This window comes from Melospiza georgiana, chromosome 23 (genome assembly GCF_028018845.1).
Source record: "Melospiza georgiana isolate bMelGeo1 chromosome 23, bMelGeo1.pri, whole genome shotgun sequence".
NCBI lineage: Eukaryota > Metazoa > Chordata > Aves > Passeriformes > Passerellidae > Melospiza > Melospiza georgiana.
Window position 1 is genome coordinate 6377686 of NC_080452.1, and position 25016 is coordinate 6402701.

At 48.2% G+C, this 25016-nt stretch overlaps 1 protein-coding gene across 1 annotated transcript; it reads left to right on the plus strand.

The window, feature by feature from the left end:
- On the plus strand, window positions 1-24429 carry C23H6orf89 (chromosome 23 C6orf89 homolog). The gene is made up of 8 exons (XM_058039863.1): window positions 1-36; window positions 3243-3450; window positions 4830-4995; window positions 17115-17269; window positions 17582-17682; window positions 18776-18902; window positions 19577-19700; window positions 20062-24429. Exons 2-8 carry the CDS (start codon window positions 3262-3264, stop codon window positions 20145-20147), a joined length of 948 nt encoding a protein of 315 aa, XP_057895846.1. The 5' UTR covers window positions 1-36; window positions 3243-3261; the 3' UTR covers window positions 20148-24429.
- The last annotated feature ends 587 nt before the right edge of the window (window positions 24430-25016 follow it).

Consider the following 25016-nt stretch of genomic DNA (forward strand, 5'->3'; position numbering starts at 1 on the left):
GGAGCGGGAGGAGCCGCCGGGCGGGACGCGAGCGGGGTGAGGCCGCGGGCACGGGCGGGGGTCGCGGGGGGCCCGGATTGCGGCCTCTGACCGCGGGCTGGGCCGGGGGGATCCCCGGCTTGGGGAGGCCGGGGTGGGGGGGTGTCCTGCTTAGTTTATTGATTTATTTTTAAGAATACCCCATGGCTGGGGCTCCTGTGCCTCAGAGGAACACGGGCGAGGCCGTGGGGCTGTAGCCGGGATCCCTTCGGAGGGGTTTCAGAGCAGGGCTGGGACCTGATCCCCTGGCAGGGCGAGAGAGGCGGCACCAAGCAGATGGGAATATATTTTTATATCTATATATATGTACATCACTGTAGGTTCACCCGCAAGACGAGCGAGCTTTCCCTTTTAAAGACTCCTCCAGCACCGTTTCTGTCTAAATATTTACCTTGTAAAGCCTTGGACTAAGCACGCTGGGGTCTGTGGGCAGAGCTGGGTGCTGGGGTGCAAACCCTGCCAGCCAAGTGCCATCACTGTTTCTGTTCGTGGAGAGAGCTGCTGATTCCTCCCGGACCGCTGGAGTTCATAAAAAACCAGAATAACATATGGGTTCCTCCTTCAAAGGCCTCTCTCTAAGGGGTTTGCAAAGGATGAGCTCTGCTCAGTGTTTGTGATGGCAATGAGGGTACAGTAGCCTGTTGTTATTATTTTGTAGGGATAGGAAGGGAAATAATGGGTTGTTATTTGTTTTTTAAGGCCTCATCTGTTCTCCCAGCAATGTGGGAGCATGATGCCTTATTTCCTGGCTGGAGGATTGAGTTACTCTTGAATTTGTCAAGGAGCTGGATTGGGTTTTCAGTGTGTGTGATTTACAGGGGCTGTCTACAAAGGTGTTTCCTCAGAGTGGAGAGGGGTGGGAACCGGGATATATCTCAGTGTTGTATTTTAGCAGGATTTTTGTGTTGTTTGGAAAAGGGGAAATCACAGTGTTTGACAGCATTTCTGTGGGGATGTTTGTTATAAGTGGTTCCAGGCAGATCCTGCAAGCAGGAGAAGCTTGTTGAATCTGCTGGAATTCTGCACGGGACAGCTTCGGAGGGGAAAGCTTTGGCACCCGGGAGCCAGAGGACACCAGATAATCTTTCAGACCACTTAGCACACCACTTACAGTGTCCAGGCAACTGCAGTAACCAGAAAAGCTGGAGTGGGGGGAAAAAAGGCCTTTAATATCCTGCAGATGTGCTGGCTCCTGCTTGTTCCATGAATCAGGGTATTGCATGAATGAAAGAGTTAGTAAAGCTTGTTTTTATTGTCACGTGCATGGCAGGTGAGGAAAAAAAAAGTTCTTGTCTTGGAGAGGTTAATATGAGATGTTATTGACCCAACCTGCTTTGCTTGCCCATGGGGCTGCTCAGGTGGCAAGATCTGGGACAAATATTTGCATGGAATGCAGGGAATGCTGGTAGAAAAGGGCCAGGAGTTAATTAACCTGGTAGTGCAGTGCAGTATGTTCTCAGAGTTGGGTTTTAATTTGGCATTTTTACCTTTTTGGTGTTTCTGTGGCTGTGGCTAGAAATTTGACACTGATGTTAATATAACATCTGACATTAACTGCTGGAGTTGAATGCTTAGGCAGCTGCTGAAACAAATCAAGGTTATTTTTCAGCCAGATAATTTTCCTGATCTGATGCTCCATGTGACCGCATAAACAAGTGTGAAAGGGCAGAACAGATCTTGTGGGGAGAAGAGCAACCACTGAGGCTGTGAAATGTGGGGATTTTTGAAAATACATCCCAGATTTGCACTAAAAAGAAGATACTAACATCACCCTTGCTTGAGTTGTGATCTTGTAGGTGGTTTAGGGGAGAGCTGTCAGCCAGTTATTTAAGGCAAACCAGAGTTCAAATCTGAGCTTTATCATGTCTCCAGTTGTGTCCATACATAGAGCTGTGGCTGATTTGTGCCGTGGGAGCAGCCAGGACAAATGACAGCTGAGCAAATCTGAGTTGAGGTGGTTTGTTACTCAGTGTGTGCTCAGGTGAGCAGAAGCCTGTCAATAATTACAGTTCTCACAGTGCAGGGACAGAATCTGTGGTGAATTGGGTGAAGTGGATTCATGAGCTGGTTCCTGGGGCCAGGAAACTGCAGAGCAAAATGGGGACAGGGGTGTGATTTCAGTTTGCAGCTGTGATTATTGTGTTTTCATGTGATGATCCTCAGGCTGTGCTCTCAGGGCAGAGGATTGCTCAACTCTCCCCAAGCTGGCCCAGTTTGATCAGGTTAGTGTTACCCACATCAGAAATGAGGGGCAAAGCAAAACTCTGCAGATTCTGCCTTTCCCCCAGGCAGTGTCAGGCAATGGGAAAAGTTTTTACAGCATGATTCTCACATTGGAAGCTTGTACCTTGTCCAGCAATTTCTTTACATCTTTTCTTGAGCCCATCAGCTGCTCTCAAAGAGGCCTTTGTGGCAGAGTGGTAGAGGAATATACTTTTTTTTTTTTTTTTTTTTTTTTTTGCAACTTAATGTTGATCTCTCATGGGTGTGTTCTTATATAAGTGAGAAATAATTTGCTGTCAAATGCCATTTTGTCACCCAGCACAGCGCAGTTCTTGCTGGGATATTTAGTTCTGTGGCATCTCTGACCCGCAGGCAAGCTTGCAGAGGAAGGTGGGGGCTTTGCTGCCTGCAGGGCAGCTGCTCTCACGTTGCTCTTACTCAGTAATCAGTTGGCTTTGACATTAGGTTGCGAAAATTTAAGCAAATTGTAAACTGCCGAACTTTGCCCGACACTTTCTGCTTGTTTCTCTGTCCTGTCCCACTGCTGACGGGGGGATTTAATGAAAACAAATCCGGGTTCAAATAAGCCACTGAAATCGTAGCACGGGAGGGCTTAGCAGGGCTGCTGTGTGTGATGATCAGCTTTGTATTGTTGGCTTTTGTACTCGGTGAGCAATTGCTTTATGGGACGGATTCATTTGGAGGAGATGAATAAATGGAGTTTCATGGATTGCTGGGAAGCTTTGTTCATTTACATAAGCTGCGAATCTCAGCTGGTTCTGCTCTTGTCAGGGAATTTCACGGCTTCTTTGAGTCGGTGGGAGATCCTGAAGCAGCAGAGGCTGTTAGGAGTGCAGCTCAGTGTTGTGCTCCAGAGGATCTTCCTCCTTTCCTGGGCACTGCCACCTTGCTGGCATGGCTGTGATGTTGGGTTGTGTGGCTGCAGGTGATTTCTGTTAACACACCCCATCTCTCCTCAGGGATTTCTCCTCGGAGGCCATGGAGCTTTCAGCCAACGAGCTCAGCATCTATGACAAGCTCTCCGAGACCATTGATCTGGTGAGGCAGACTGGCCACCAGTGTGGCATGTCAGAAAAAGCCATTGAGAAGTTCATCAAGCAGCTCTTGGAAAGAAACGAACCCCAGAGGGGCCCCCCACGGTACCCTGTCTTAGTGGCTCTCTACAAGGTAAGATGAGTTTTGTGCATGAACACAACATTTGATGGTCCTGTGCACCTGAGCTTTTTATTTCCCATTGCATTTTCTTTTGAATTTTCCAAGATCTTTATTTAAAAAATAAAGGTTTTTTTTTTAGAAGTGTAACTTCCTTCCTTCATGCCATGACCTGCTTCGAGAGCAGCTGCCCAGGATTTGGAATTGCTCACGTGTGCTGTAAATTTACATTGTCCACATCTTCCTTTCCCATAAATTATTAAATAATTAGATTTGGATTGATTTTTCAGACTAAGATTCTCAGTGTTGGCATCCTGAATGGAAATGTGAGGAAGGAAAGAGATTCTTGAAGTTCAGGGTTGAGTCATGAAGTGAACATGGCTCTGTTTCTGACCCTGCCACAAACTTCTACATGTCTTTATTCTCCTTCTGGCTTCTGGTCTGTGAAATAAAGCTATTATCATCATTCTTGATGGTAGAAAAATGTTTTAAAAGCCTTAACTAAAAGATTCTGTAAGAACTTTTGCAAAGTGAGTGAAAGGATGCTATTGTTCGGTAGGTTTGAGACCATTCAATCCCAGACTGGTTTGGGCTGGAAGAAATCTTAAAAATCATCCAGTTCCAAGTCCCTTCCATGGGCAGGTCACCTTCCACTGGACCAGATGTTTGCTTCAAGTCTAAAAAGCTTCCCACTGACATAATATTCAGTAATACTTTAGTGTCATCTCTACAAATCCATTGCAATGGATTTTATTTGGGAAAAAAATTCAAGCTCTCTTCCTCGTGCCCTATAAAAAGCTGTAAAATGAGGCAGGAGAACAGGAAACTGCAAATTTGAACTTTCAGCTTCTGTTCTTGTTTTTGCTGTTGATTCAGTTTGACTTTGGCCAGGGGGAGAAATGCGTCATGTCATCTCTTCAAGGCTTATTTGGGATTCTGGTATGGAGGAGGGAGCTGGTGCCAACTCTGCCAAAGTATTTCGAGGCTTGACGGATGTTTGCAAAAGCCACAGGGTTTTCCTTGTGTAAGAGGCATGGCAGGAGTGCAAGCTTTTATTTGGTTAGGTGGGGAAAAGGAACTATCTGTAGATAATCCTGATTGATCTCATGCTGGATTATTTGCAGTGCTAAAATACAGGAACAGAGCTGTTTGTGTGGCTTGGGTTTGGAGGCTGCTTAATTTCATCCGTGGACAGCCCTAATAATAAAACTGGCTGACAACTCTGGGTACATAAATAGCATTGCAGCTGAACGAGGAGACACAGCAAAAATAAGGAATGTTCATGCTGTGGTGCACAGCCACAGCCCTTTGATACCAGCAGAAGGTGTGTCCTGGTGTGAGGACACCTCAGCTCCTTGCAGTGTGATTATCTCTGTGTCTGTTTTCCCTTGCAGGGACTGCTCACCCTGGGCTTGGTGTTGCTGACTGTTTACTTGGTGATCCAGCCCTACAACCCTCTGCCACCTGAAGCACCACTCTCCAGAGCCCAGGCCTGGGGCTCCCTGGTCGGGCACATCCGCCTGCTGTCCCTGCCCATTGCCAAGAAGTACATGTTGGAGAGTAAGGAAATGTTTTCCCTGCTAGAACATAAGCCTAGCAAGAAATACCAACTTAAATACCAGCCACGAGAGTCACTCGAATGTCTCCAGGGTGCCACAAATGTGTTGCTGGCTTGGCATCATGGTTTTCTCTTTCCCTACCACTGAACTTAAAAATAGCAGCCTGATTTCTAGCTTCACTGGGACTGAAGCATATTTTATCTCTAACTTGATAATTTTCTTCTTGCACATTCTCTTTTCCTTGCTTTTAACACCTCGGGTCTTTCTTCCACAAGAGTTCCCTTTTCTCTAGAAATCTTTGCACTTCTGAGAACCAGAACTGCTAGAGAAATGTCACCTTTTCTTGTTTTTTTCTGAGTAAGGCAAAACCAGTTTCTTAACCAAATCTTGATATCTGTGAGCAAAGTGTAAAAACCTCAACTTGTGGCCTGGTTTAAGGAAAAGGAGTTTTTGCCAAGTGGCATATTGGGAAAGGCCTGGGGGATTGAGTGCTGTCATGTTTATGTGACATTAAGGGCAATGTGTGTGTGTGGGAGGAAGTCAGATAAGGGTTCCCTGTGAGGTGATCCCATCACAGGAGAGCAACATCCCAGATTTTCCTAGAATGGCACAATAGAAATGGAAAAGTTTGGCTATTTCTCATTCTTGGTTAATCATTTCACTGACTTAGCCTGGCAGGTGGGTGCAAGCCTGGGCTCTGCCTCTGCTGGAACACAAAGACTGTCAGTGATGATAAAGCTGTGAATTATTTTGAGCAGGGATGTGGCACACTGTAAAAACAAACTCCTGTAGCCGTGCCCTTGTCAGGTTTATATTTAGCTTGGGCACCTCATTGTGTTGGAGATGTCTGTGTTGGCTCTGACCTTCCTGCCAGAGCTAAAAAGGGCTCCCTGAAATGCCAGCACCATTCTGCATTCTCTCCCTCCCTCTTGCTGACATGGGAGTTCTGTTGATTCCAATTTGTATGGGTGGGGCAGGGTATCCCTCATTGTTCCTCTTATTCCTCATGGTTTGGGATATTCTGGGAGTGAAAAACAAAGGTGAGAAGATGGCTCTGATAAGCACTTGACATTAGGAGCCTGCTTATCTGCTTCATTCCAGCTTTTCCATGGGTGAACACCCCCTGCTCCTGTATTGAGGTGGAATCCAATGGGAATTTTAATGGTTCTTTCACTTTTTACAAAGGCCAGGAGTGACAGGACAAGGGGAAATTAGCTAAATTTGAAGGCAGGTTGGACATTAGGAAGAAATTCTTCCCTGTGAGGGTGGGCAGGCCCTGGCACAGGTTGCTCAGAGAAGCTGTGGCTGCCCCATCTCTGGAAGCTTTCAAGGCCAGGTCGGACAGGGCTTGGAGCAGCCTGGGACAGTGGAAGGTGTCCCTGCACATGGCATGGGGTGAAGCAAGATGGATTTTAATGTCTCTTCCAACCCAAACCATTCTGTGGTTCTGTTGTGTTTGTTCAATCAGATTTTGTCCAGAAAGTTGACAGGCTCTTCCTTCAGCTACCACAGGGTCCCTTTGGATGAGAAGAGCCCAGGGAGGTTCCTTGGCACAGCTAAAGTTTGTAGGACAAGAGCTGCCTGAAACCATGAGGATCTCCTTGTCAAGATAAATAAGAGCAGGAGCAGTTCTGGCCTACCTTTGGAAAAATCAGCTGAATGATGAGATGGGGAACCATCCAGAGGAACAGGGGAAAAGGGAAGGATGGAGTGTTGTTATTTCAATGCACATAAAATTCCTCATTTCTCTGAGTCCTTTAAGTCTTCAGAAGTGATGAGCAATAGGATGGGCAGCAATCCAGTTCTGGGGAAAAGAGGAGAGGGGAGAGGCAGTTCCTGCTCTCTTTTGCACAGAATTAGGTTGTGGTGGAAGCCACAGCATGTCCCAGTTAACAGATTGACTTGGGGTTGGCTGGAGTGACTTTGATCCTGGACAAGACCCTGGCTATTTAAATGGGAGAGTGCAGCACCCAGGCTGAACCTTGGCTGGCTTCCTGTGGGAATCCCTCATGTCCTGGCTTCCCAGCAGGCAGCTGCAGCCACTGACACTGTCCCAGTGACACTGGTGTCACCATCACAGCTTGCTGCCCAGAGGACACTGGTGAAGCCATCCAGCAGGGATCTGGAAAAAGGAGTTCCATGGCTTGAGGCTGAGTGATCCCCCAAGCCCTTTCAGCCTTACTTTTTTGTTTGTTGTATTATTTTGCCCCTAATTTTAGCCTTGTGATCTGCTGAAGGGAAGGGGTAAAGCTGAATTTTGGGTCTTGCAGACAGGTCTGGTGTTCTCTGATCACAGAATGCCAGAATAGTTTGGGTTGGGAGGGACCTTTGCAGGACACCCAGTCCAACCCCACTGCCAAGGCAGGGTCACCTGGAACAGGTGGGTTTGGGATGGGTACAGAGGGGGGGACATGACCTCCCTGGCAGCTGTCCCAGTGCTCTGCCACCCTCCATGGAAAGCAGTTCTTCCTCAGGTTGAGGTGGAATTTCCTGTGTTTTACTTTGTGGCTAAAACATGTTGTTGGGCACATGGAAAAGTCTGGCACATCCTCTTGGCATCCCTTGGAGATATTTATATGCCTTAATGAGATCCCCTCTGAGTCTCCTGTCTCTAGAAGGGAGATGTTTGCACTGTGCCTGAGCAGCAGAGAAAACCACTAATGAAGGGACTCAACGTACAGACTCCTCTTCCTTTCCCAATCTGGCTTCTGGGATGAAAATTCTGAGGGGGCTGAGGATGGAGCTTGGAGCTTTCTGTGCTTGGGCACCAGTTCAAAGCCAGCTTGGGCTGTTCCTGTTGGAAACCACCTGTTGTCAGCTGGAGGCTGTGCTGGCACACGTTACCCTGCCATGGGCATGGGTGGTCTGGCTCCTTCCTCTGTGCCTGGGCAGGCAGGGCCAGCCTGGGCTGTGCTGTCCCCCCTGAGCTTTGGGGAGCTTTCCTGTTGAGGTTGTGTTCCTGTTGAGGTTGTTGAGGTTCTGTTCCTGTTGAGGTTGGAGCCTGCTCTGCTGGGAGGTGTGGGCTGAGCAGTCAGGTTTGTGTTGCAGAACAAGGGCAGCTCAGTTGTTGGGTTTCCCCTGAGAGCCAAGAGCTCCAGTCAGAGTGGTGCTGAGGCTTTGGGAGGTGCAGAGGTGCAGGATGTGCTCTCCCCTCCCTCCTGCTGATGGTGACCTGCCCTCCATCCTTGTGCCTTCCACCCAAGAGCTGTGCTGTGGGTGACAAGGGCTGTCTGTCTGTCAGTGGCTGTGGGTGGACCTTTGAGCCGCCGAGGTGAGGAGCAGCATCCACAACACTCTCTTGCCTTGTTTATAGGATTGAGTCCAAAGTAAATTTCCTTTTTGCCTGTCTCTGTGCTCTCTTTCTTGCTGACTTTTTTTCCCCAAATCAATTCCCATATTAAACCTTATGTTCCCACCCTTTGTTCCTTGATAGCTGACTCTTGGACCCTTGGGTCTGTGCCTCTCTTCCAGCTGTTTTCCCAGGGCAAGATCCCCGTGGTTGGAGAAAAGCTCTCTGGAAATGTGGTTTGCATTTGCTCTTCCTGAGCTGGTGTTTATGCAAGCCCTGTTGCTGGGTCACATTGGCTGCTCTTGGCACATCAGCCCTTCATTTACAATCCCAGAGAGGTTCTAAATGGCACTGGGCTGTCAGACCTCTGGGTCTACCTGCTGTAAAGAACACAGTGTATTTTGATGGGTTAACTCACAGCTGTCTAATGCTATTCCAGGAAAATGTAGGGCCTGTGCATTGTGGATTAATTTCTCACACAGGCTGGGATGGAGTTTGTGTGGAGTTGTTATTTAAATGCACAGAAAATCCTTCATGTCTCTATGAGTCCTGTAAGTCTTCAGAAGTGATGAGCAATAGGGTGGGCAGCAATCCAGATCTGGGGAAAAGAGGAAAGGGGAGATTCCCTCTGTGTTTCAGTTCTCTGGTGCAAAATAGGGGTACAAGTGCTCCTCTCTCCCCTGCAAGCATTAGGAATACATGAGCTCTCAAAGTCTTCAGTAAAGCCAAATGAGAAGAGGTTTTCTATTCTTTTAACAGAAATTTTAAAACCACATTAGTGGTCCCTCTACTTGATTTTTCTTTCCTTCACAACTACGTTATCCCTATAGCTTTGTTAATACCTAAATATGATTTTTGATGTCAGCTGGTTGGTAACTGTTTCCTGCCAGCCATGCAATGATGTGATGAGCAGAGCATTCAGCTGCTCTCACATTAACTCATGTGTCTGCCCATGGTAAGTTCAGTCCTTGCAGCTCAAAAACCTCAGCAGAGCAGGTCTGTCAGTGGGGACCAGGCTGTGGCCCAGTGTGACAATTTGTACGTTGTACTGGTAGCAGGGATTGTAATGACCTCAAAGAAAATCCAGTTTTTCTTTTAATAATGACACTTGGTCCTGGGCACACTCATCCTGCACAGCCCAGAATCAGCTGGGTCAATAAATGCTCAGCACACCTAAAATCAGACAAAAGCACACATGGATCTCAGTGCTGGAAAAGAGATCCTGTGCAAGTTATCCCCAGCTTGGAGAAGAAGTGTTAAATTCCCCTTTTTGCCTAGACCAGTAGGGCAAAATCATGTTTACAGCTTTATGTGTAATTATTGTAGAGAAAGGAGCCCAGCTGGAGGAGCAGTGTTTAGCAACACCTTGTAAATGGCCTGTCAGTGTGTTACTAAAGCCTGCTGGGTGCCAGAGCTATTTGTGGGGATGGGTCACAGCAGGCTGGGTTACTGGGGGAGAGCAGCAGCTGGTTACTGGGAGAGGGCAGCAGCCTCTGCCTCTTGGCTGGCCCACCTTGGGTTTAGCTGGAGGCTTGCCTTGGCACTTGGCCAGCCCCTGTCTCTTCTCTGATCTTAACCCTTTGCAGGCAAAACACTTTTCCCTATGCTTCTCTCACTCCAGCCTTGGAGAGTTTTAATCCTTGGCATAGATTTGTGCAAAAGGGGAGCATCCAGCATGCCTGCCTTGCATGGAGACTTGCTGCTTCTTGAGAGCAGCCTGGGCACCCAGGGGTTCATCCAGCCTCTCCCTGGGAGCTCAACACCCAGGGGTTCATCCTGCAGCACCCAGGCACTCATCCAGCCTTTCCCAATGAGCTGGGCACCCAGGGGTTCATCCAGCCTTTCCCTGAGCACCCAGATATTCATCCAACCTTTCCCTGTGAGGTGGGCACCCAGGGGTTCATCCAGCCTTTCCCTGAGCACCCAGATATTCATCCAACCTTTCCCTGTGAGCTGGGCACCCAGGGGTTCATCCAGCCTTTCCCTGTGAGCTGAGCACCCAGGGGTTCATCCAGCCTTTCCCTGTGAGCTGAGCACCCAGGTATTCCTCCAGCCTTTCCCCATGGGCTGAGCACCCAGATATATTCATCCAGCCTTTCCCTGTGAACTGAGCACCCAGGGGTTCATCCAACCTTTTCCTGAGCACCCAGGTATTCATCCAGCATTTTCCTGTGAGCTGAGCACCTGGGCAATTCATCCAGCCTCTCCCTGTGAGCTGAGCACCCAGGGGTTCATCCAGCCTTCTTTGTGAGCTGAGCACCCAGATATTCATCCAACCTTTCCCTGTGAGCTGAGCACCCAGGGGTTCATCCAGCCTTTTCCTGAGCACCCAGATATTCATCCAGCCTTTCCCTGTGAACTGAGCACCCAGGGGTTCATCCAGCCTTTCCCTGTGAGCTGAGCACCCAGATATTCATCCATCCTTTCCCTGTGAGCTGAGCACCCAGGTGTTCATCCAGCCTTTCCCCATGGGCTTTGCAGCCCGTGCTCTGTCTGACCCATTCCTTAGCCCAAGGAGCGTGGGCCTGCTCAGAATAAAGGGTTGAGCAATAAGGCTGCTTGGGAGGTAAGGCAGGATCTGATTTCTAACTTGTTTCCTCTCCTCTTGCTCTCAAAGGATGTTATTTTTTTTTTTTCCTCAGCAAAGTTGAGCTGGTTTTTGCTCTTGTTTTTCATGCACCCGCTTTGGGGGCTGAAGCATTTGGAGGTGGTTGTGGGTCACAGCTTGTGCAGGGCTGCCTCCCATCACTGCACAGCTGCCAGTTTATCTGATCTTTTGTGTGTGTAAACAACCCTTTTATGATATAACCTGAAAGCAACCAGCAGACATGTGTTGGCTCGTTCAAAGGGGAAAGAAAACAGCTGACTTTGCAGGGCAGGGTGGTGCCAAGCTGTTCATACTCTGTTACTTTGGCCTTGGTTCAGCCAGTGAGCTGTTTATTTGGGTTTGCTGGCAGTAAACTGACCCCAAACCATTGTGGTGCTGTGGAACACAAATACTCTTCCTTTTACTTCTATATTGTGAAGCCTCCAAAATTTCTTGTTCCTCATTTGCAGAGTGAATCCTTACTTTGGATTTGCTTCCCTGCAATGTTTGCCATAGGTGGCCTCTTGCAGAGGCATTTAGCAGCCTGGCAGAGGCTCTCTGTGCACTTGTGACACAGACATGTCAAACCTTGCACAGGCTGAGGCCACCATCAGGCAGGTGACAGCAGCTGGGAGGGATTTGTTTCCAAAGCTGTTCTCTGAGGCAGATTGCTCGTGCAGCACAAGCTGTCACTGGGGCAGGTAACCAGAGGTGCAGCTGGACTTTGGATGCTTTCCTGACAGCTTGGCCCCTGCTTTTCATTCTTGAGACTGGTAGGTGCAGATTTCTCCTGGAAATAATGCTCTCTTGCCCCAGTGGACTGTGAATTCCTCTTGGGCTCGGCTCAGCAGACTTGATTTCACAATGTCTGGTTGGATCAAAATCATTTTCATGCTTTGCTCGGGGTTGACTAATGATCCCTGTGCTGGTGCAGCAGCCGTTACCCATTAGTGAGATGAACGAGTAGTTCTTCAAGCTGTTGACTTCTACTCAGAACAACAATAAAGGGGTTCTTGATGGGCTTTTTTGTAGTTGTTATTTTGTTCCTTGCTGTTCCTAAAAATGCTGTGAACCAAACTGGGAGGTGCTTTCTTCTCGTGGCATAAATATATTCAGTATAGCCAGAGCTACAATAAAAGTTCAATATGAGGGAGGGGTGAGGATCTGGTGCAGAACAGGGACACTCTTTGTAGTGTATATTTAAAGCCCCACTGTGATGCAGTCCTTAATCAGGACTTGCAGGCTGTAATTAATAATCCTTGTTTCCTGCCTGACTTACTTAAGAGCCCATCAGTTTAGCCTGACTTTGACATGACATTAAAAATGATCAAATTAATTTTTAGCCTAGTGAAGAATTTGCAGCAAGATGGAAACATTGCAACAAAGTGCTCCAAATGCCTCTCCCAAACTGTGCCACTGGTAACTACAGAGCTTGGAATTCCTAGATCTGTAAAGGAAGAATGATGGGATTTAGCTGTGTAAATGTTGTGATCATGAATTGAGGCCTAAATTGTTCCATTATCCCAGGTTATTCCAAGCCTCTTCAAGCCTGGCCTTGAACACTTCCAGAGATGGGGCAGCCACAGCTTCTCTGGGCAGCCTGTGCCAGGGCCTCCCCACCCTCCCAGGGAAGAATTTCCTTCCAATATCCCATCTATCCCTGCCCTCTGGCAGTGGAAGCCATTCCCCCTCATCCTGACTTTGTCCCAGATCCCTCTCCAGCTCTCTGGGATCTCCTTTAGGCACTGGAAAGGGGTCCAAGGTCTCCCCAGAGCCTTTTCCTCTCCAGATGAACAACCCCAGCTCTCCCAGCCTGGCTCCAGAGCAGAGGGGCTCCAGCCCTCAGAGCATTTCTGTGGCTTCCTTGGGACTCACTCCAGCAGCTCCACATCCTTCTTGTGTTGGGGTCCCAGAGTGGAGGCAGCTCTGCAGGTGGGGTCTCACCTGGGCAGGGCAGAGGGGCAGAGAATCCCCTTTTAATGAAGCAGCCAGGTTTGTACAATGGAACTGCAAGAAAGGACAGGGAAATGTCTGGGGAATATTCAATGCACAGCCATTCTTAGGAGCCCTGAGTTCATCCAATACTGAAGGCTTTGTGTTTTGGACACTTTGTTAGGGTCAGGAGCAACCCTTGGCTCTGTATCCTGGAGGAGCAAAATGCTTGCTGAAGCTGCTTGAATATTCCAAGGATTTCATTCTATGTTTGCTTGAATATTCCAAGGATTGGCCCCAGTGAAATATGTGGTAGGTCTGGGGAATAGCCTCATCCTCAGCAAGAGGGATCTGGGGTTTGGAACCAGCCTTTGCAGGCTGTGGAGCTGCTCAGTACCTCAGCCATTCCTCTGGGGAGCTTCCTGTCAGTGCCTGTGGGTGATGGCAGCAGCAGCCCCTGCAGACACAACACCTGGGGGGCTGTGAAGTCCTGGGGGGTCTCCCTGGGACCAGACTTGCCTGTGCAGACCTGGCAGGTGCTTTCCTGGTGGAGATTGCTTCAGCCTTGCAGCCCTGAGTGCTGGGGAGCAAAGCAGCGTGGTGGGGAGCCAGCAAACCGCCTCAGCACCTGCAGTGTTACAAGCAGGAGGTTTTTGTGTTTTGAACACTTTGTTAGGGTCAGGAGCAGCCCTTGGCTTTGTATCCTGCAGGAACAAAAGTTCCCCCTGCTAGAGGCTTCCCTTTGAACCCTCTGCAGTGGCAGATTGATCCTGCACTCTCTGTAGGGTCCCTGAAGAGAGCAGGGCTTGCTGGGATCCTGCTCTCACATCCATGTGGGCACGTTTCCATCAGCTCATTTGCTTTGCTGCAATGGGCAGAAGCAGGGCCAGGTCTTCTCAGAAGCCTTGAGTTTACAATCTGATCATCCACACCCAGCATCTCTGGGGCTGTGCACACACACCCCTCTCTAGTGTTGTGGGCAGCCAAAAATTTGGGAGATCCTCTGTGAAAACAGCCAAGAAGGGCGGGGTGCTCATTTTAAATTGAGGGTGACTTGAAAATTATTTTTCTGCATAGTGGAAAGTAGAGTCATAAACTCCTTGTAGTATTAATCATAGATGTGTTTTGAGGGAAGATTGTTATCTTTTGGTCTGTGCTGTGTTAGCAGCTGAAAATCCCAGGCCTGGCTCTGCTAGGAGCTCTCCTGACACAGGGGAGAAGGCAGCTCTTGTTCTGGAGAAATAATAACACATAAAAGGAAATATGAGGTGGTTATGGCCGATGGGGAACTGAAGTTCTGTTGGACAAACCAAAGGCTGCCCCTCAAAAAGGGGTGAGAAAGCAGAGAGAAGTTGGCCACACTTCTGTCCTGTAATGGATAGCTGGATGTGTCACTGCTCCAGCTGCTCTCCTGCACTCCAGCTCCTCGGGGAGAATTGCCCACGCCCAGCACTTCAGTGTGTGGATGGGAGTGGATGGGACCATGGTGTGAGGGCTGTGCTGGGATGAAAAGAGCATCCTCCATTTGCATCCCTGAGCAGTGTGTGTGTGTGCACAGACAGCGCTCAGCCTCCACCGAGCCATCCCCAGGGTGTCTGGGCAGGCAGGGTGATAATGTAAAAGGAATGCAGGGAGGGTAAGGAGACAAAATCAGCATCCTGGGTAAAATCCTCCCCTGGTCCCCAGTGGCAGTTGGCTCCTGTGTGCTCCATCTCTCCTCCCACCCTCCCTGGGAAGGGCAGGCTCTGCCCGTACTTGTCATGCCAGTCACACACATGCTGGTTGCACAGACTAACACCCTCCACAATAAATCTAAAAGATTAATTACTAGGGGAAAAAAAAAAATCCCACAACCCCACTTGCAGCATTTGAAATGCATCTCAGCCAGTGGTGTGCTCTGGTTATTCATGGGGAAAAGAAATCACCTCCTGAATCGAGCAATTGAGAATGCAAATATCCCAGGCTGGCTCAAAAGAGGAATCAAGCTCTGTACTGTCAAGCTGATTAGCATCCTGTTCCGTGGGGTACTGCCCTGAGCCCAGAGGGAAAATTTGGGGACAACTGTGCTTAATGCTTAAGGATGAGGTTTCTGAGTTTTGCCCAGAGAGAAATTACAGCCTTGCTATGCCCCATCTGATGACAGACCATAGAGATGTTTTCGTGTTCTCTTCACAGCGACTGCCCTTTCTCTGGTGAGATCTTTCAGCCTTTTGTTTCCTGTCACTGACCAGCTGTTTTTTGTGAGTTGAGTTTTTTTGTTGTTGTAAAACCGAAGCTTTCCACAGGCAGTGGAACAAAGATTTTCTTTTTTCTCTTGTGAGCAGGGAGGGAAAGTACATTGGAGCAGTTTCTCATGGGACTGGGACTTCTGCTTGCAAGAAGGATTTTACACTTTGTTTTGCCTTTTTTCCCCTTCCCCTGAAAGCAGTGTAGATGCTTCTTCCAGAAAGACTAGGAATTATATCCTGATCCCTTTCAGTCCATATCCCAGCAGTAGGGTGGGAAATGCAGCATTTGGGAGTTGGAAATACTCAGCAAGAAAGAAGCAAAATGAATCCCAGTCTGCTCCTTGTTGTTATGTCCCAATGAACATAAAACGAGCATTCCTCGTGGCCCATTGCAGATGTCAGAGGGGAAAATAAAACAAGAGTTTCCCTATGAAGTGCTGCTCATCCCTTCTTAGCCCTGTGCAGGAGCATGAGTGTGGCTGGAAATTGCAGTGGCAGTGACAAGCAGCTTGTGCATGGTCTTTTTGCCCCAAAAAGCTGCTGTGCATCTTTGATTTTTCAGCCAGACTTCTCTCTTCTTTCTCCCTTTGCCATCCCCTCCATTTTTCCTGGTTTGCTTGCAGCAATGTCCAGGAGATTTTGGGGCTGTTTTGGCATGTGCTGGCAGGGTGGGCCTGTTGGTGAGGACACATCTCTGAATATTTCATGAGAGATGTGTCCCAGGCCTTGGGTTTTTCCTGACCCACCCTGACAGATCAGGCCTGGGTTGGGTTTGCTGCCACTGCCCCACTTAAGCCTCTCCTGTTGGATTAAGGCTGCAGAACCAGGGCTGTCACTGTCATAAAATCCGTGTTTGAAGTGGAATTTCCATTAAGCTCTCCCATTTCTCACAGCCTGCTGCTGTATCTCCAAAGAATAAATTGTGTTAGGGGTGTTTAGAGTGGATATCAGGGAAGGGCTCTTCATCCAGAGGGTTCTGGGCACTGAACAGGCTCCCCAGGGAATGGGCACAGCCCTGAGGCTGCTGGAGCTCCAGGAGTGCTTGGACAACACTCTCAGACACAGGGTGGGAGTTTGGGATGTCTCTGTCAGGGCCAGGAGTTGGAATTTGATCTTTGTGTGGTTCTGCAGATTGGAGCCACACCCTATCAGAGTGGTGCCTGCTCTGCACATCCTTTACATAGAAATTCAGAGGGTGTTCAGCACTGTCCTGCTCATTCCCTGCTGCAACAAGTCCCTTCTCTTAATATTTATTAGTTTTTTGGGAGAGCTGTCAATTGGAAGAGGGAGGTGGGATATAGGCATCAAGTTGTGTTTTCATGTAAAAATTAAATTTTTGAGGATGTAAACATATGCAGTGTTCATTGTAGGCCAGTTCAGCTGATTGTGGTGTAACAACAATTTTTGGAATTTAAAATTAATGTGGCTGTGGTCCAGGGGTTGCTCATGCTGGGACTTTTCTCCCAATTTCATCTTCAAGTCAATGCATGGGATGAATGAAAACAGCAGCAGCATGTCCTGGTGAAATCTTACATTTTCCCAGCATCTTCTGCACATCAGAGATTGGGCAACCATTGCCTGGGACAAATTTCTAAATTAACACCGTGGTAAAGGGGAGGGTGATGATTTCAGGTATGTCCTAGCAGGGTTCATGACACCAGTGCCAGCCATGTGGGAGTTACTCTTTCCACCCTGAATCTATTTTTGGTTTACTGGGTGTTACCTCCTTGATAACACCTTTGGGTTGCTCGTTTGCTTATGGAGTTGTTTCAGTTTAATTACACTACATTTGATGGTTGCCATCCCTCTGTTGCTCATGGAAGGGTAGCTGAGCCTGTGTGCCTCATGTACAGAGAAATGGAATTTCCATGAGCTCTCTATTGCTCACAACCTCCAGCTCTATCTCCAAAATGTGCTGGAAACATTCCCTGCTGGTGAAGCTGCTTCTTTTTGAGTTACAGCCATCAGAAACTATAAGAAATCTCAGTGTTTCATGTTAGGGATAATGAGTTTGTAATTGAATTTGTCTCCTTTCCATTCCATTTTTGGTTTTACTAAAGAGGTTTCCCTTGTTTCTTCCCCAGAATGCCAGGACTGGTGGGCAGCAGGTTGCAGACAGAACACTTCTGCACTTCCTGCAAACTGCACAGTCTGTTCTGCTGTGAAAAGCCTTCACATAGTGACAGACTTAAGTGAGCTATCACAAAAGCTCCAGAGACATCAGCCTTTTCTAATCAAGGTAATGCAGGGATTGGTGAGGCTGGGTGATGAGTCCAGACTCTTGAACAGCACAAGCCCAAAACCCCTGCCCAGTATTTTCACCCATGAACTCAAACTGCTCATTCAGGACATGTTTAAGGAGATATTTCACTCCTGTAAAGATGTGGGAGGAAAGAGCTCCCTGCATTGTTCCTCTGACTAATGATCATTGCATTTGGACACTCAGCAATCCATGTGGCTGTTGCTCTTGGATGTTTTCTAGTGGGAGGGAAATGGGAGCAGGGGGCAACCCTATGGGCACAGCTTTTATCTCTGTTTCATGTTCTTTAAGACAGGGCAGCACCTCTCCTATGAAGAACTGAAGCATTTTCAGTCCCAGGATCCAGAACTGGCAGAGGTTATAATAGAAGAATTATGGAGCTGCCCATTTTGGTGAGTCAGACAAACCATGGGATGGATGGATGGATGGATGGATGGATGGATGGATGGATGGATGGATGGATGGATGGACACACACATCCTTTGTGTAGGGGTGCTCAGGCTCTGCCTGTGTGAACCAAGTTGCAGTTTAACTGGAGGGAGGGTGTACAGGAGTGGGTTTCAGGTTGCTTCTGCTTGTTGGCACTGATTTGTTCTGAGGATGAGACTTCTGCACTAAAAATGGAGAGTTGGTGTTTGGTCTCCAGCTATTGCTCCTCTTATGAGATAAAATTATCCCAGGGACTGTTCTTCAGGCTGTAAATCATCTGGACTGTGCTCTGTTCACCTGAGGCAGCTGGTTCACATTTCTATCACCTCTGTCTGCTCAGTGGAAATCCTCCACCACTGGTGCTGACTGAGGAGAGATGCCATGACTTCTGCAAACACTGAGAAGTAATGGAAAGTCAAAGAACCCTGCAGTTTGTGTTTGGTCTTGTGCAGAAATACAGCCAACTCTCATCCTGCCCCTTTTTCCAAAAGCTCTTTGCCAAAGCCTTTAATGTGAACAAGACATGTGAACAACTCAGAGCTCTCTGAGGTCTCAGAGCCAGCACTGGTAGAGGGATGGTCAGGGTACAGAAGAATTAATCAGTTCCCTAGACAGGGATGTAAAGATAACAAGCCTCACCTGGCCTTTTCCAGTCACATTTCCTGGTCTAGAGAATAACCTTGGATCCCCCCTGCTTCAGAGTGTGGGTTCAGTTATGGCTGTGTATGATGCCACCTCTCTGCATCTTTTGTAATTAATGGATCTGGTCAATGACTTGGATCATTTTAAGGGAAAAGGTGGGGGGAAATGAAGTTCAGGTATCCATAAGGATCTCTTTGTTCCCTCTTTACATGGTCCTGGTGCAGGAGCCCAGAAGAGAGTGGGGAGGAGCAGATTTAGAGGTTGAGGTTGAATTTTGCTCCTGACTCCCAGGGCCAGTCTGTCATGCTGTTTATCAAGCATGAACATTTGGCAAGAATTTTATCTGGAAAGTAGCTTTTTAATGCAAACATTATCATTGTATGATGATTCTTTAATATGGGCTGATTTGTTTAGGAACAAGTCTGTGAATAGATCCAGGATTCTCCAGGAATTTTTCCCTGACTCCTCTTTGCAGTCCTTCCCCAAGACACTGTCCCTGGAGAGCTGCTTCCTCATCCGCCCCCCAGACTTGGGGAATAAGGTGAGAAATTAATTCCAAAGGCATTCTCTTTCAGTCCATGAGTTGTCTCCCAGCAGCTCTGAGGTTTTGTGGGAATTCAGGGTATTTTTAGCTGATTCAGTCCTGAAAAGGAGCTTTTGGGGCTGTCTCAGTTCTGTCCATCCCTGTGTGAAGTGGCATCTCAAGGTGGTTGTGTTTCCCAGCACCTGTGTCTAGTTTGGGAGAGGAGATACCTTCTGCCCATCTCCCTTGGAGCTGGAAATGTCACAGAAACAGAGGGACTTTAAGGATCACCTTGTTCCAACACCCCTTGCCTGCTCCATTGATGTGTCTGGCCTTGCTCTATAGCTGGGTGAGATCTTTCTGAGCACAGTTGGGCAGAATTGTTTTAAGAGCTGCATTTTAGGAGCTGTTCCTGGCAGTGAGTCTCACTTATTCTGAGACACTTCACTGGCCTGATCTCCTCCTCTGTGTTTTCCTGAGTTGTGGGGATGTGCAGGCCCTGCCTTGCCTTGGAGCAGAGGAGAACTCTTGCATGCAGCTGACCTCAGCTAAAATTCTGTGCTCCACTGGTAACTGGTGGAGCAGCAAACTTGTTGTTTGTTCTGTTTCACCTGCCTGCAGGGCAGTGGCTGTCCCTGCTTTGGGCAGACAGAGCCAAGGAAAGCTTTTGAAATCCTTTCCTCTTGTCCTAGAGCTACAGCCTGCACAGCCTCTTTGCTGTTGGGAGTGGGCAGCTCACCCTGACTGTGTCACCTCTGGACACGTGCAGAGGACACTGTGAGGTGTTCAAGGTGGAGTTGGAAGCTGGAGATTTCGGTGAGTACCAGAGCTGTGGCTTGCAGGGGCTGGGAGTGGAATGAGGAGACTGCTTCCAGCTAGGTCTTTTCTGTCTGACACCTGGGATGGTGGTTTGTGCCATTGTCACCTCCAGACTGGTGTGTGCATGCTTGTCACAGCACAGGGAGTGATCCTGAGTGAGTTTGTGGCCTGGAACTGCAACACTGGAGATGCTCCAAGCTGAGCAGTCTGGGTGCACAATGGGTGTTACAAACCCAGTGCCCACTGAGGGAATTATCTTTCCAAAGAGCTCCAGCATGAGCACATCCCTTTGTGGAAATGGGAGCGCTCATTAAGGATGGGCCCATCTAACAGAGCCTCTCCATTGCCTCTTCCCAAGGTTATGCCAGCACAGATCACTGGACAATGAGCTTCATGGCCAGAGGGACAGAGCCAGCTGTGATTTGTGATGGAGCTGCCAGCTAAGGATGCTGGGGTGGGAAAACAGAGCTGTTCCCAGGACAAGAAGACTTTCAGCTTTGAAGCCAAGGCAACGTCTTGAGAGGAGCGAGCCAGGGCAACTGGGGCAGGCAGCTTTGCCACCCTGCATGTTTACAGTGTTTAAAAAGGACTATTTTCCTGACCCTTGAGGTAATCCTTTGCCTTTCCTCAAATGTATTTTGGGAGAAGCTCAAGCTATTTATGACCCTCCCTGTCCCCTCAGGTAAGCCCTGGGTTTGCAGCAAAGGGTTTTTTTTCCAGGAGCAGCAGATGGATTTCTCAGGATGAGATTCACCTTATGTTCTTTGTGGATTATGGCACTTCTGAAACTTCCTGGGGGGTTTGGGAGTGGATGGGGTGTGTGACATTTCTGTGTACATTCCTCCTGAGGAGGAAGCTTTGAGCCTGTGTAGTCAGGCCAGTTCTCTAAAGGGAATGAATTGGTGATGTGTCCCAGCTCTCCCTCACGTCCGCAGCTGTGTGAGCCCTGCAGAGCTGACCTTGGCTCCTGCTCCCTGCCTGGGGAGAGCCTTGAGCCTGAGGGCAGAAACTCTCACCCACTGCGTCCTTCTTGTACCAAAAGAATCCCTTCAGACCTCTCTGTGTTGTGATCACCCTTCTGCAGCTCTCTGTCAGCAGGTTGTGAGTGAGTCAAATGGTAATTGTGCTTTTCTTCACCTCCACTTCCTTTCCTGCAAAAACACTGACACACGTCTCAGAGGTGCTGGCAGTGGAGGAGTTCTGGATGGAGCTGGGGCTGGGAGAGAGCAGCTCTGTCCAGCTTTCACCTCAGACACCAAGGGCTGCACAGCCATTCTCAGCTGCTCCTTGTTTTTGGAGGCACTGCCTGCGTTCCCAGCCCTCGGTACCTCTGGGAGCACCTGAAACCTCCCTCTTCCCTGGCATATTTTTGCATTGACTCCTTCCAGACCTGGAACTCTGTCTTCAGAATGAACGTTGGTTTTTCCTGGGTTCTTTCCAAGCTGCCTTTGCGTGTTTCCTGCTGCTGGAGCAGCGCTGTCTCCAGTGCCCTGAGAGAGGCTCTGGTTCGGGCTTTGCAGACTGCGGATGCTCCGGTCCCTTCCAAGTCTGATCCTTTGGGTCTGATCCCACTGCTGAAGATCATTTACAGATGTGTCAGGCTGAACTCATAGGCCAGGGCTGGAGTTCAGGACATACTCTCTCACACTTGTTAATATGGAGTTGGGAGGGGTTTTGGTTGACAGCGAGTTAACTCTGTTCTCAGGAGCAAGAGCCTTTTTCTCTGTAAATATTTTAGGTACATGTAAAATGACAGATTGGGAAAATGTCTGTCCAGCCTTTGTTTTTGAGGAGAATGGGAGCAAACATTGTGCTAATCTGATTGGGAGTTGATAAAAGCTGCCAAGTGGGATGACCACTTCTGGCTCCTGTACAAGAATAAGGCAGAGGACAGTTCCTGCTCCAAAGAATTCAGTCTGAGGCCTTGACACTACAAACATTTCTATGCATAACCCTTGTTTTTCTCCTGTCAAAACAATAAGAACAAGCCCAGAACCTGTGTCAGTCTGTGCATGGCCCTTGGTGCTGGACACACACCAGATCTAGTAGAGCCAAAAGGGGAGAGAGAGTCTGGCTCTCTCAGGATAGAAAAGGACTGATATAATTTGTTACCAAGTATTAAAGGGAATTGGACTAATAGAACTTCCATTAGTGTTCTCACTGCTTGGAGTGTATTTCACACTCATGACACTACATTCGATCTTGTACATGCCAAGACACACACACACCACCCCTCTCCCTCCTCTTAAAACCTGAGTCTTAGTTAATGGAAATTTGGGAGTTCAGTGATAGCAGAATTAGGGCCTCATTAGTGACTGTTGCTATTTACACTTCTGCAGCTTCTCAAATCAAATTCAAAGGCTGACCAGGTTACTTCACCTCTTACTGCTTTTGTATCTGACCCATTTTTGTAAAGCATTTGCTCAAAGATGCTGCTGGAGCCATTCTTGCTGAGATTGTGGCGGTTTGGTGACACTGTCACTGCTAAGTGTCCTTGACTGTAACTTGTAAAAGAGCTGCGGAGACAATTCCCAAGTGTCTGTGAAATGCCTGGATTTTGAGAGTCACACTTAAGCCATTGTGGCTGTCTGGCTCTTTCAGGAAGAAGCAGAGAAAATGGATCTATTTACATTGTTGTTTGGACTGGGGGGAGGAAGGGGCAGGTTTTTAGCAGAAATGTTCTCACGTAGTGCTTCTCCCTTTCTTGAAGGGTTGCAGCTGGTTGGACAGGAGCTGGTGAGTCTGGCCTGTTTGCAGAGCAGCCTTCCAAGTGCACTTTATGGGCTCTGCATAAGTTTCCAGCTCTGTCTCAGATACATTGCATATGTCCCTTTGGAGCTTACATCATTTGTTTTTAAGCTCTCTGGTATATTTTCTCTTCCTCTTCCAAAGGCTGTAAGGAATTAGCTGCTAAACTGAAACAGGAGGGCAGTTCTCCTGCTGATAAAGAGTCAATTTTGGCCCAAGTGCAGAGCCCCAGTCTGCAGCACAGCTTCCAGAGCAGCTCCTGTCTCCAGCTGCCAGAGGAGTGGTGCTCCCACCTTCCACATCCCAGGGCAGGCAAGGAGCCACGGTGGGAAACCCAGAGGTGAGGCCACAATGGCAGAACTGGGATGGCCAAAGGGAGGTTTTGATATCTGGTTGTCTTCCACATCCAGAGCTGCAGCTTCCCAGAGTCCCTGGAAAGGCTGCAGGACTTCCCTGGAGAGGCTGGTGGTCCTGGTGGCCTGCTGAGGTGGGACAGGGCTGTTCCTACAGCTATTGGGGTTTCACAGCCATGATCATATGAATCTCAAAGGGGGTGTCCCACCATGGTCTCCCTCACCTCAGCTCCCCTTTTGCACTCTCTGTGCTGGTTTGGACAATCTCCCACTCTTCCCAGCTCACACAAGTCCCCAGTTAAAACAATTTAAAAATCCCTTTGTGTGCTTCAGAGCTCATTGCCTGTGAGCTGGGAGATGGATTCCTCCTCACCCCACATCCCAAAGGCTGCAAAGCTGCTCTGAAATCACCCCAGAAATCGGTACTACCCACGAGCCCAGAGGAGGGGGCACCTCTGCCCTTGCCAGGCTGGAAGGACGGGCTGTCCCCATCAGCTGGGCAGGAGGATCGTGGTTTAAAGCTGCTCCCCAAAGCAGGGTCACTGACCAGTGCTGTCAGTCAGTCCTGAACTCAGGGTAACTGAAAGGAGGAGAAGAAAGGATTATTATGATTTACTGCAGTACCAGGAAATCAGCGGCCCCCACGGGAGCCAACCTGGCAGTTCCTATTGATTCTTTTTTTTTTTTGCTTTCTTTGTTCCTTTTCATTTTTTTTCCCCTGCCCACTGTTATTGCACACATTGATTCCCCTGAGGGGTCTCTTTTGAGTCAGATTCCCCATGAGTCTCCAGAGTGCAGCATCTCCCACCAGGCCCTGTTTTTGGAATGTTCTGGAGGAGAAGCTGCTTTGTCTGGGCTGGATCAAAGCACCTCCCTTCCCTCATGGCCTCCTGGGCTCCAGCAGCAGCAGCAGGAGGTGGGGAGCAGGAGAGCATCTCATGGTAGAGATGTGAGCTCTGTAATCCCCAGTGTCTCAGAAAAGGGGATCCTTCTGCCTTGAAACCCTCTTGTTCCCTCCCTGCAGGAGGGAAATTTCCACACATCCCAACCCCAGGTCCTCGTTCATCCCCGTGGCCCCCAAGAAAAGGGAACATTTCCTGGGGTGAGGCCATTTTGGTGGGTGCACAAAGAGTTTTTGCTTCCTGCAAACCAAACTTTTCTCCTCTTGGTGAATTTTATAGGTAGAACTCGAAATCCTCCTCTTCAGGAACCTCCTCTTTGTAAAGGGCAGATTTAGTGTCCTGCTGAGTTAGACAAGGGAGATGCTGGACTTCCCTTTGCTTTGGAGATTCAAACAAATGGCAGGTGATTTATTTTTAGCATTATCTCCTTGTCTTGGGGAGGGGAGCCACATTCTAAAGGCTCAGAGGTGCTGGGAAGTTAAGCTATATATGCATAAAGACTGTTCCAATGCTGAACACTAAACTTAGTGATGGATTAAAAAAAAAAAAAAAAGAATGTGAATATGCACTTAATGCAGAATTTTATGGATGGTCCTAATTTAATATATTGCAAACTTTGTAAATACTTGGGAAAAGCTTGTAAAGTATGTAAATAAATGAGATTTGTATGTAAGAAGAATAAAAAAGTTTTTAATTTTTGCAATTAAATACAAGTGTTAATGACCCTTTTCCCTTTTCCTGATTTTTATTCTCATGTTGCATGTCAGCTTTGAGGAGTTATTTAACCTTTTTTGGTACACTTTTTCTAAGGGAAGTGTAATTTTAAATGAAAAGTCAGAACACTTTTGTTAGGAAAATGTCATAAGAAACACTTTGTGAAAAAGGAGCAGTTTGGGAAATTTTTAGCCTGATTTTCTGAACAAAGTTGATGCAACAACTCTGCCTCTCCCTCCTTTCTTTTCTTCCCAGCAACAATCTCCATCTTTCCTTCACAATCCAGTTGATTTTAGCCAAACTTTGAGGCGTGGAAGGCGATAAACTCCTCCAGAGCTCATAAATCCAGGCGAGTAGGGAGAAAAGAGAGAGATCCTGTTACTCCCACAGCAGAGCAGGAGCCTCTTAGACACTGGCCAGCCCCACTGGAGACCTCGAGATGTGAGTCAGTAGAAACCCAGGCTTGGTCACTTCTGTGCTGGAGCAGAGCCTGTCAGGTGTCGTGGACCATCCTGGGTGGCAGCAGTTTTGGGGTGGGGAAACCTTCAGGAGGGTGGAGGAAGGGATGGGAGAGCAGGGATATGACTCTGGCCAGA

Excerpts from the sequence above, each read along its gene's own strand:
- C23H6orf89 (XM_058039863.1), top strand. The coding sequence starts at position 3,262 with ATGGAGCTTTCAGCCAACGAGCTCAGCATCTATGACAAGCTCTCCGAG. Across the intron at positions 3,451-4,829 it reads TCTTAGTGGCTCTCTACAAG|GGACTGCTCACCCTGGGCTT; the intron begins GTAAGATGAGTT and ends TTTCCCTTGCAG. Across the intron at positions 19,701-20,061 it reads GTTGGAAGCTGGAGATTTCG|GTTATGCCAGCACAGATCAC; the intron begins GTGAGTACCAGA and ends CCTCTTCCCAAG.